General features: G+C 46.9%; 1 protein-coding gene across 3 annotated transcripts; it reads left to right on the top strand.

Annotated features, from left to right (window-relative positions):
• Window positions 1–302: 302 nt before the first annotated feature.
• On the top strand, window positions 303–5,914 carry Pttg1 (PTTG1 regulator of sister chromatid separation, securin). Of its 3 annotated transcripts, none has more exons than XM_028864275.2 (6): window positions 303–386; window positions 872–970; window positions 1,973–2,151; window positions 3,753–3,885; window positions 4,957–5,115; window positions 5,781–5,914. In XM_028864275.2, the coding sequence occupies exons 2-6, from the start codon at window positions 883–885 to the stop codon at window positions 5,858–5,860; spliced, it is 639 nt and encodes a 212-aa protein (XP_028720108.1). In that variant the 5' UTR covers window positions 303–386; window positions 872–882; the 3' UTR covers window positions 5,861–5,914. The 3 variants fall into 3 exon arrangements, with proteins under 3 accessions (XP_028720108.1, XP_028720110.1, XP_037057129.1); XM_028864277.2 differs by having other exon boundaries at window positions 345–413; XM_037201234.1 differs by lacking the exon at window positions 303–386 and adding an exon at window positions 433–791.
• Window positions 5,915–11,774: the final 5,860 nt, after the last annotated feature.

Genomic DNA, 11,774 nt, shown 5'->3' with positions numbered 1-11,774 from the left:
TTTTAGGAGACGGGAAGCAGGATCAGAAGTTCAAGGTCATCATCCATCATCGTCTACATAGCTAGTTCAAGGACAGCCTGGGTCACATGAAACTCTGTTACAAAAAAAAAATACTTTAAAGAAACGACGGTTTTGTTACTGGGCCTGTGCCTCCTCGAAGCTCCACGCTGTGGATAACAAAAAGCCTGTCAGGAGTTTTGGACAATGTAGGATCCTAGTTTTTTAATTCCTGGGAGAGAGGCGCGGGACGGGGGCGGTGTCTGAAAACTTCGGCTGCTCTCATTGGTTCTCAGACTTCAGGCCCCGCCTCCTCTCTGATGGACCAATTGAGGCGCGAGTTGTGTTTTAAACCGCGGTGTGCGGGGTCGTTGGTGGAGCAGTCTTGGGTGCGTTTAGCAGTTAGGGTGTTGCGGGTGAGCTTGGGGTGGCTGGGGCTAACTGGAGGCCGAAGCAGGGTCGGGATCTGAGCCTCACTCGGTCCCGCGTCTCTGGGTGCTCTTGGCGGGCTCGTCCCGCGACGATACTGTTTTCATTTTCCTTCTTCCCTGCCTCCCTCTTCTGGGTCTCAAGCAGCCAGGCTGGTCTCGAACTTGATGTGTACCCGAGACCAACCTTGAACATCTGAACCTCCTGCCTCCTCCTCTTCCCTAACACTCAAGATTACAGCCTGGGCAGAGTTTTGTTGGGTGCCAACTTGGTATTTCTGGCACTGGCTTGAAGATTTCAGATCTGGATGAAGCCTATTGGCTTCTCCATCTTAATTCTAAATTTTTTGTGCACACGTACCCTTGGTAAATTTCGGTCTCGGTTGTCACTTAGCTCTTCCGGCCTTACCCAATGCTAGTATCTGATATGTAGTTCTCTCCCCTAGAGTAATCCAGGATGGCTACTCTGATCTTTGTTGACAAGGATAACGAAGAACCAGGCAGCCGTTTGGCATCTAAGGATGGGTTGAAGCTGGGGTCTGGTGGTGAGTCTTGGTCTGTCTTCAAATATACAGGTGTTGCGGGTGGGTTATGAGTGTGGTCTGGAACCCCTAGCCTTAGTGTACTTTGTGGTTGATTAGAGTCAGGTTTGATACATTTGCATGCTTATTATCGTTTTAATTTTAGAAAAGGTGTCATGTAGTTCAGACGGGCTTTTAGTTCCCTATGTAACCTAGATGATCTTGAACTTCTGATCCTTTGAGTGTCCCCACCTGCCCAGTGCAGTGATTACAGGTGTGGGCCGCTGTGCCTGGTTTGTGCAATGCATTGTGCAATGATGGAACTCCGGGCTTCTCAAATGCTAGGCAAGCATTCTATCTATTAAGCTAAGTCCCCAGGTTCTATGCTTAATCTATTTCTTGAGGCAGAGCCTCCCTGTGCTGCCTTAACTGGTCTGGAACTTGCTATATAGATCAGGCTGGCACTGAACTCAGAGATCCACTTGCCTCTGCTGCCTCCCCAAGTGCTAGAATTAAGGCACATGCCACAGTGCCTGGCTTCATGTTTTTTGTTTTTTGACATAGGGTTTCTCTGTAACTGTCCTGGAACTTGATTTGTAGACCAGACTGGCCTCGAACTCACTGAGATCCACCTGCTTCTTGTCTCCTGAGTGCTGGGATCAAAGGTGTGCTCCACCACACCCAGCTGTCAGTCTATTGTCTTAATGAGGTTATTTAACAGTGTGCTAAAACATTGCCAAAAAAAAAGCAGCATGGATTTGTGGGCGAGAATTGGTCAAGTTGAGGAGGTGTTTATTTGGTCTAATCTTTAAGGACACTGTGTTTATTACCTTTGTTTGTGTATGTGTGGGGGCACACATGTTCTGTAGTGTGCCTGTGGAGGTCAGAGGACAACCTGTGAGAGTCAGTTCCCCTTACACTATGTGGGTGGGGTCTGGGGGTTGAACTCAGGTGGTTAGGTTTGGCAGCTTTACCTCCTGAGCCCTTAATATTCTTACGATTATACTTTTTTTTTTTTTTCAACAGTCAAGGCCTTAGATGGGAAGTTGCAGGTTTCAAAGGCACAAGTTGGCAAAGTGTTCAATGCTCCAGCCCTGCCTAAGGCCAGCAGAAAGGCTTTGGGAACGGTCAACAGAGCTACAGAAAAGCCAGTGAAGACTAATAGACCCCTCAAACAGAAACAGCCAACTTTGACTGTGAAAAAGGTGAGTGAGCGATATGAAGATGATGTACTTTGCACTAAAAAAAAAAAAAAAAGGTTGATTATTTTCATTCGTGTGGGCATCAATGTACATGAATACTACATGTGTGTGGGCACCCTAGGAGGGCTGAAGAGAGGGCATTGGGTCCTTTGGAACTGGAGTTGTAGGCAGTTGTGAACTGACTTAGATGGGTGCTAGGAACCGAATCCAGCTTCTTTGGAAAAGCAGCAGCAGCACATGCTCTTAATCACTGAGCCATCTCAAGCCCCACTGTGGCACTTTGGATGCTTAAAAATGGCTTTCTTCCAAGTGGAAGATGGCTAGAGGTCCATAAACAAATGAACAGAGGAGAGGCATGCTGCACCACTTCTGGTTGATCAGCATCTTGAGATTGTAACTCTCAGAAGTAGCTAGTGCTGATTTTGTCTCAGCTGTCCTTAACTAGTACCCGGAAGCAGCTGGTTAGAAGCCTCTTAGCAGATGTGTGAAGTACTTAGCTGGGTCTGATAGACACCTGCAACCCTCACACTTGGGGAAGCTGAAGCTGGATGGTGGGCTGGTTGAAGGCCAGCCTGAGCTAGAGCCCCCCGCCCCCCAGTTCTGGCCGACACATAGATGAGTAAGATCCAGAGCGCCCAGGCTTCTGTTTTGGCCTACTGCTATTGATTGCCTCCCTGGTATTCTTCAGATGTTTTTAATGTTTTGCTCCTTTTTTTTTTTTTTTTTTTTTTTTGGTTTTTCGAGACAGGGTTTCTCTGTGTAGCTTTGCGCCTTTCCTGGAACTCGCTTTGGAGACCAGGCTGACCTTGAACTCACAGAGATCCGCCTGCCTCTGCCTCCCGAGTGCTGGGATTAAAGGCGTGCACCACCACCGTCCGGCTGTTTTGCTCCTTCTTAATCCCATATGTTTAAGGAAAACAAACTGGTTAATATTAGCCAAGCCAATGATTCAGATCACAGTGGCAGAAAAGTCATACTTTTATAAGGTAAAAATGACTCCCAGGATTAGCTACTATTCTGTGGTGCCTCAAGCCTATCTTCTCTACTGTTGGGTTTGAACAGCCGAGCTAATTAGCCTTGAATTAACCCTGCTCCATGTTCTTGGAAATACATGTGGATAGGTGCTAAAATTTCTGGCTTAACTTAAAAAACAATAGTCTTAGTTTTGTGTATGGCTGTTTGCCTCTATGGTATATAAGTGTACCATGTGCCTGAGGAGGGCTTAAAGAGGCATCATCCTTCGAACTGGAGTCACAGACAGCTGTGACCGCCCTGTGGGTGCTGGGAACTGAATTTGGGTCCTCCGTAAGAGGAGCAAGTACTCTTAACCACCGAGTCATCTCTCCAGCCCCTTAGCTTTTGTGTGTGTGGATGGGGAGGGCAGGGTCTGCACATGTGATGGCGTGCATGTCGAGGCCGGAGAACAACTGCCAGGAGTCAGTTCTCTCCGTATCTTCTGACTGAATCCTGAAAGCCAAGAACTGTAACATGGAATTGACAGATTGTAAAGTGTGGCGTCATCATTTGAAGAGGCCCTCGAACCTCATGTTACCATGTAGGTGGCGAGACTTCTAACAGGTGCCTTTTCTCTTGGGTTTTTCTAGATCACTGAGAAGGTTGCTAAGACACAAGGCTCTGTCCCCATCTCCGAGAAGGTTGCTAAGACTCAGGCCTCTGTTCCTGCTTCTGATGATACCTACCCAGAAATAGAGAAGTTCTTCCCCTTCAATCCTCTAGGTAAGGTCTTTGGTATGGCGGAAACGCTCTCGGCTGGAGATTCTCACTGTAACACCATGTGACCGTGATGTGTAGCGCAGACTCTGAAACTGTCTAAACCTGGGTTACAGACTTGTTCAGGTGGAGTCACTTGCCAGGGTATCACTTTCAGTCAGGAAGAATGGGAGCAAAGATGCTGAGGAAAATCAGAAGCTCAAGGCCATCATTGTATAAGTTTAGGGCCAGCCTGGTCTACACAGCGAGTTCCAGAATAGCCAGGAATACATAAAGAGACCCTGTCTCAAACAAGTGTATTGTTTGATATCACCTCTGTCATCAGAAAGGGTCAAGTATAGCTTTCTTTAGTCCCAGACAGAAGTAGACTGAACTGAGTTCGAGGCCAGGCAGGGCTGTGTAGAGAGACCCCGCCTCAAACAAAAAGAAAAGGGCAAGTCTAAAGTAATGCAAGAGAAACTTTCAAATTAACGTCACGCTAACTATTGCAGGTGAGTATTCCACAATTCTAAACTTTGTTTCTGAGTTCTATCATTGGTGACAAGATTTTCCTTGAAGCGTGATAGACTTCCCTCATTCCTTGAGAGGTTATTAGACAAATACACTCTTTTCAGATGAAAAGTGTCTTCTAGGAAAAAATCTTGGCTTGACTAACAACTTAGATCATTGCAAATCCCTTTTCTGTGACCACTATGGGCATATTTTCTTCTGGTGTGCAGTTCTCATGTTATTACTGAATCTCTGACAGGGAATGGGGCCTTGCTTGACTTCAAACTCATGGTGATGCTCCTGTGTCAGCCTTCCAAGTGCTCGATTATAGTCTTGTGCTCCCCGCCATACTTGAATCACACAGTCTATTAAAGAGACGTCAAGAGCTGTTACATTTTGCTGAGTATGGTAAAAGTATTATTTATTTTAAGGCAGTAACTTAATTATTTAACTGCCTATTATTAAATTGGCTCTATTTTTTGAATTACCAGTAGTGGCGAAGAATATTTTGACTTAATGTACTTCACTGCCGTTGCCTTGACTGGGCTGAGGGAGCATGGCCCTGATGCTCGCTTCCCTTTGTGACAGATTTTGAGAGTTTTGACCTCCCTGAGGAGCACCAGATTGCACATCTCCCCTTGAATGGAGTGCCTCTCATGATCCTGAATGAGGAGAGCGGGCTTGAGAAGCTGCTGCACCTGGACCCCCCTTCGCCTCTGAAGACACCCTTTCTACCATGGGAATCTAGTAAGTGAGCAGTGTCCTCTCAAAGCTGTGAGCAGCTTGTTACATGACTCTTGCATTGCCGTGGGGACAGAGTTGTACAGGTGAGCCTGTGTGCAGCCTCTGTCCTTGGGACTACTGGGGCGGAATTTCAGAGTAAGAAGAACTTTCCTCAGCCATTAATGTTTTAATCACAAATGAAGTAATTCTGGAATCCAGTCAGCCTTTAGTTATAGCAGAGGGTGAAATTTAACATAACAGCTTCTTAGGCTATGAGGTAACGTCTGTGGTAACCATGATTGGTTGAGCAATCCAGGTTCCATCCATGGCTAACAGGGCCAGGACACCGGTGCTGCAGTGCAGACCTCCTGACTGCCCAAAGCTTAAGGTCTTAGCTGGAACTGGCGGTCCGAAGACATCATCAGACCATGTGCTCTGATGACATGGGTGGTCGGTCCTATTTTAGGACTTAGACGTTCCTGATGCTCGAAAGAACAAGTGGGTTCACATACTTTTAAGACCTCCTTCTTGACGGTCAGTTCTGAGACCACCGCCACGTTCAAGACATCTGCATGTTGTATGAGAGTCGTTAGGTAAATGAATCTAGGATGGAAGTAGCAGCTAGTGTTTGTTATGGATAACGGCTGCAGGATTTGCAGAACTCTAATGAGAAATTCCTTTCCCTCCAGATCCGTTGCAATCTCCTTCCAGCATTCTCTCCACCCTGGATGTTGAACTGCCGCCTGTTTGTTATGATGCAGATATTTAAACTTACTCCTTTATAGTTTATGTATGTTGTATTAATAAAGCATTTGTGCGTGTATGTGTATGGGGGATGTGAATTCTTACTCATTGGTATTTCTTGGCATTAGAAGATACCGCTGTTTTCCTTTGAAAGTATACCCTTCACTATTGCCTTTTCGTGGCTATTGACTAGTGACAGTTATTAGATCTCTTAATTAGAAGAGTCACTTCCAGCTCATTAAGTATTTATTGTTACACATTCTTTATCACTAGTTCTATTTAGTTCTAATGCCTTTAGTATTCAGTAACTAGAATCTGAAAGGCTCTAACTCTTCTGAGAACATCACTCCCCTCCTATAGGAATTGGTTGTTTATCCAATTGTGGACATAAGTATTTGATAAGCATTAATGCATTTAATATCTAAGTCTATAATATGGAGCTGCTTTGTTTTTGAAGGGACTATGTTTTGTCCATTGGCACAGTATGCCAGTCTCTGAAGTGTGACAAGTTTTGCAAAAGAGAAAGTTTACTTACACTAGTGAAGAGCCTCACATCTCCACATGCCATTTGAGGATATGGTATAGGATACCTGTGGGAATGAAGAGTGATCGGAAGCCTGGAGAAAGGTGCTTCAGGGCTGGGAAAAGTGAAGTCCTCTAGTGTAATCCACAGCTGGGAAGACACTCCTAGGCAGCCATTGTTCAGCAGGGTACCTAGAAGGCTTTTCTTTTTCAGGCATTCTCTCTTAAAATGGATTTTGTTATTCCAGGGAGCTCTGGATGGGTTGGGTCATGCCTTCGAGACACTGTTGTTTTATCTGTGGCACAGTGGCTGTGCCTTAATCGACTGCTATTTCAGCTAGCAATTGTGACTCCGAAGTTACGGGCCTGCTTCTCTGGCAGTGCCCTGGCTGCTCAGGCCACAGCCTGGCAGGAATTCTGTTCCCATAGGCACTGGCTCTGCCACTGCTGCTAAAGATAGTTTAAATTTCTCTCGTTCTATTTATAAATAAGACGTGAAATTCAAAGGTTGGGGTGAAACCTGCTAGCTCAGAGAGGCTGAGTAGCGACTAGCTAACCCTCTGTCCTTGCTGGTGTCTCCCAAAGAGAATGTCCTTCCGCTCCACCAAACAAGAAAAGCCACTCCAAATCCCTCCCTACTACTTCTGGTACGTCCCTCTATTTCTTCCAGATGCCCTCTGATACTCTATGATTACTTCCTGTCAACTAGTTACTAACAGCCTCCTGACCCGAGGTTAATTTTATTTAATGCAAATGCAAACTTGGGGTTCACAGTGGGATTGAATATCCCCCAACAAGACACATTTCGTATTGGGGTGTAAAGTCTGAGGCTCCTCCTTAGTGGTAGTGATCTCTAGATTGCAGTCATGTCTGCTGTCAGCTCTGTCCTGTCCTCAGCTTTAACTGGGTTCAAAGCCACTCCTTATGAAATGGCACATTTCACCTCTTTCTGTACTCTCCGCTCTCACTGTAAGGATGGGTAAAGCAAGTGAGCTAGTAACCAGGTCACAGTGTGAATATTGTGCTGTACTGATTTTACCCACCAGTTAAATTAGTCCACTTGAGTTCAGTCCAGGTCAACTTTTTCAGAAAATGATTGGAATGAAGCTGGATTCTTTGCCAAATATATCACAAGAGGCCTTCAGTTTCCACTAAGAATTCTTGTCCCCTATAACAAGGTCTGCCGAGGGAGCAGACCTCAGTGTCCATCTTCCTAGTAGCATTCGAGCCTCAACTCCTACCTTAATGATCCATTAAGCTGTGCTTAAGGAAGCTAGGGCTTCCTCAGCCTGCATCTTTAGACTCTTCCTGTTTTGTTCAGGAAACGAACAAACGAACGCATCCCCCAAAGTCTATTAAGACCATGTTGACAGGTTTATTATGGCCATGACTCCATGTCATAGTCTAATAGTAGGGAAGGCATGGTGACTGGAGTGGCTCCTGACTATGGCAGCGGTGACATCTCAGGATCAAGAAGCAGAGAAAAAAGACTGTCAGTGCCTATAGCTGGCTTTCCCCTCTCCCCAGTTTTTAGTCAGTCCAGGACCCCAGTCAGTAGGATGGAGCCTCCTACATTCTAGAGTGGGTGGTCTCTCCAAATTAATCTCTGGAAACACCCTCTTTACACTCCAATATTCCTCACCAGTGCCTTAGGCATTTCTTAATCTAATCACGTTGACAATCAAAAATCAACCACCACAAGGGGCCACCTGTAGTCTGTCCTGTCACCACAACCCTGAGGTCCTTTCAGTACTCTGAGCACCTCAGAGAACCAGGGTAGACTCCTCACTACTTACGGATCTTTAGGCTCCAAGCCTGGGCTACTGTAGCAGATGTCCTACACTGAAACATTTCTGGCCTTGGAAGCAGCAGTCTTAAATTCAGGTAAATCCTCACCTGTCAATGATCCCCAGTACTGTGGTAATGGGATGGGAAAGTATTGGTAAAATTATTAAGGCCACTCCACATAGTTAAAAGGGAGGTTTATTTAGTGGCGTAACTTACAAATGAAGGGATAGGTAGGTTGCAGGGTCTGGGGAAGGTGTGTTGCAATCCGGTGGTGTTCTGTGGAGAACTCTGCTCGGTCAACCTTCAGTGTCCAGGGTCCAGGAACAGAGAAAGGCACACATCCGGATCTTGGGTCTTCAGGGTCCTCCCTTGGCCCCGCCTTGTAGGCATGACAGTTACCGAAGCCTCAGTGGGGGTTGGAACTTCCAGACCAAAGCTGGAATGGCTACCCACTACAGGAAAGGATACCACATTCTCTGTCACTCAAGGATGCTTCCCAGCAGCCGCCTTCTCTACCATGCTTTGCTGGTGATGCCAGGGTGAATCTACAGTTCCGGCAGCATAGGCCATGTTCATCTGGGGTAAGAGACTACCTCCAAGATTCCTATCTCTGTCGACTCCTCCCACCCCCAACCATGGACACAGTTGTTGTTTTGGTTTCTTCGAGGCAGGGGTTTCTTTGTGTAGCTTTTGGAACCTATCCTGGAACTCACTTTGTGGACCAGGCTGGCCTCGAGCTCATAGAGATTCTCCTGCCTCTGCCTCCCTAGTGCTGGGATTAAAGGCGTGCGCCACAGTTGCCTGGATTACTTAAATTTTTTATTGTGTGTGTATGTAGGTCTGAGGACAATTTGTGGGAGTCTCTTCTCTGCCTTCATCCAGTGGCCCCCGAGATAAAACTCAGGTTTTGCAGCAAGAGCCTGCTGAGCCTTCTCGCCATCCCTAAGGCTGACTTTTGAATAAGCTGCATTTAGTGGCTTTGGGGACCTCAGCCACATGTGGTCAAGTGATAGGAACAACCGGGTGGCAGACCTGCTCCTCCTGCCCAGCCAGAGTTTACTCTGGCCAAGGAAGGGTCTTATATTTGTTAGTCTCCAAGTCTCTTACTTGAACTAGATAACCATCAGTTGGTGGGGCTGGATTACAATGGGAAGAAGAAAGGCCGTGTCCTTTGCCCTGTGTGCTCATGACCCAGGAGGATTCATGCCTTATGAAGAGGCCTCTTGATTCTGTAAGAGGAGCTTGGGACTGATGGTCCACTTCTCGTAAACACAGTGGACCAGATTGCCTTCTAGTGTGCACTCTTAGAGTGGGAGGGGGTTTCCATGGTGATGGCATGAATCATCACTCACCTCAAGTTTGTTTCCTGATGCACGCCAAGGTTGGGAGCTGCCTGCCCTTGGCATGTTGCTCGGAGATCAGGTTACAGCTGGCTCCTGGCTTCCTGCACAGTTGCACCTGGATCCTAGGACCAGAAGCGTAGTGGCGTTGGAACACTAGCCAGAGGTGGAAGGTAAGGGCATCCGACTTGAGAAGCACCTTCATTATCCTGGAAAGATGAAATTAAACACTGTTCTGTATTCCCAGGTTAAAAACTTGGCATGTAGCTAGAGCAATACATACAGCAGCTTGTTCCAGCCCCACCTTGTAGCTGAGGCAGAGGGATGGGGGCGTCTGATGCTGACAGGAGTTGGCTAAAGAGAGAAATGACAACAGAAAGCTTAGCTTGAAAAAGAGCCAAGACACTGGAAATCAAGAAGATATGAGGAGAGATGGCTCACCAGTTAGGAGTGTGTATTGTTTTTCTAGGCGAGTGGGTAGAGTTTGGTTCCCAGAACCCACATTGCACAGCTCACAGCTGCCTGTAATTTCAGTGCTAGGGGATCTGGATCCCACACCATCTTCTGACCTCTGTGGGCACCTGTACACATGCACAAACCCTCCTCCCCAGGTCACATAGTTAAAAATAAATCTTAACAGAGCAGGCATAAAGTCATATAATGTGGGCATGCAGACTGGGGCTGTTGAACCTTATGAGATACACTCCTGAAGTTTAATAATGACCCTGATGGATGCTGTCCAGTGTACTCTGGCTCTTGTAGTGAAATATGCCAGCCTGGGTAGTCCAAACCTTGGAGATTTATTCTTATGATTCTGGAGGTTAGGACTTCAAGACCCAGATGTGGGTAGGGTTGATTCCTTTCGAGGCCTATTTTCTCAAACTGCAGATAGAGCAGCTGTACCAGAAAGGACCAACATGTGCATGGGGGAGGCAGGGGGTTGGGGGAGGAGAATAATGGTACTGCCTAATGACCTGAAATTTTAGGGCACATGCAGGGAGTGTAGTCTGGTCCACAGTGAGGCCCCAGGAAGACAGCATTTGCCTCTGTTGTGGGTGGAGCAGAGATTCTCTCCACTGACGCTGGTGGAGAGGTGAAGGTTGGTGACTAAAGAAGATATGGCATCCAGAGGACAACCTGGCAATCTGGGTCTGAGATATGTCCTGAAGGAAACTGCTTATCTTAGAGTCCGCTTTCTGTTGCTGTGAGGAAAGAGTCTATTTACCCATTCTGATAACAGTCCATCACTGAGGGGAGTCAGGGCAGGAACTCAAGCAGGGCTGGAACCTGGAGGCAGGAACTGAAGCAGAGGCCAGGGAAGGATGCTGCCTACGGACTTGCTCAATGGTATGCTCAGCCTGTTTTCTCATTTTGGTGTTAGCCTAGCCTTTACCAGCTGAGCCGTCTCCCCAGTCCCAGCCCCAGCCCCAGCCTGTTTCCTTGTACAACTGAGGACCACCTGCCTCAGTGTGGGCTTTCAATCAAGAAAATGTTCCACAGACTTGCATACAGGCCAGTCTGATGGAGGCATTTCCTGGAAGTTACCTCTTCCCAGATGACTTTGTCTTGTGTCAAGTTAACAAAATTCTAACCAGCACGCTGCTGTTAAGGATGCACACACACACACACACACACACACACACACACACACACACACTACACAGACACCTCCCCACCACATACACCACACACACACACAGACACCCCCACCACCACACATACACATATCACACAGGCACACACACACACAGATGCACACACACAGAGATGCACACACACAGAGATGCACACACAGATACACACACACACACACACACACACACACATACACACACACTTTGAGACAAAGTCTCCCTATGCATGTGGGGCTGGTCTTGAACTCAAGGCTCCTCCTGCCTCAGCCTCCTACACCCAGCCACATATTTTAATTTAACATGCATAGATGTGTCACTTTTGATACCAAACTTCTTAGTCTACATGAGATTGTGTGAAAATCGTTACAAGTTCTCTTCTAGAAACAGAATAATAGGAACTAACAGCTTGTTATTTTGGTAAGAAGGGGCAAGGGTTGTCTAGGATTAAGCCAGAGGCCATCCTTATTGCTTGAAGGATTCTCCCTTGAGGTTTATTATCTCACTGGTGGCTGCATGCAGAGCCTAGGGGAAGCAAGGTCTGCCTCAGAATACACAAAATTGCCAGGGAAAGCGGAAGAATGGGGACGGGGAGAGCACGGGGAGAGCACGGCAGAGTTTAGGAAGTAAATGAGAACACAGTAGGCCCAAGGAACTC

This window comes from Peromyscus leucopus, chromosome 8b, assembly GCF_004664715.2.
Source record: "Peromyscus leucopus breed LL Stock chromosome 8b, UCI_PerLeu_2.1, whole genome shotgun sequence".
NCBI classification, from domain to species: Eukaryota; Metazoa; Chordata; class Mammalia; order Rodentia; family Cricetidae; genus Peromyscus; species Peromyscus leucopus.
Note: the sequence above shows the minus strand (reverse complement) of the source record. Positions and strands in the feature narration are given on the sequence as shown.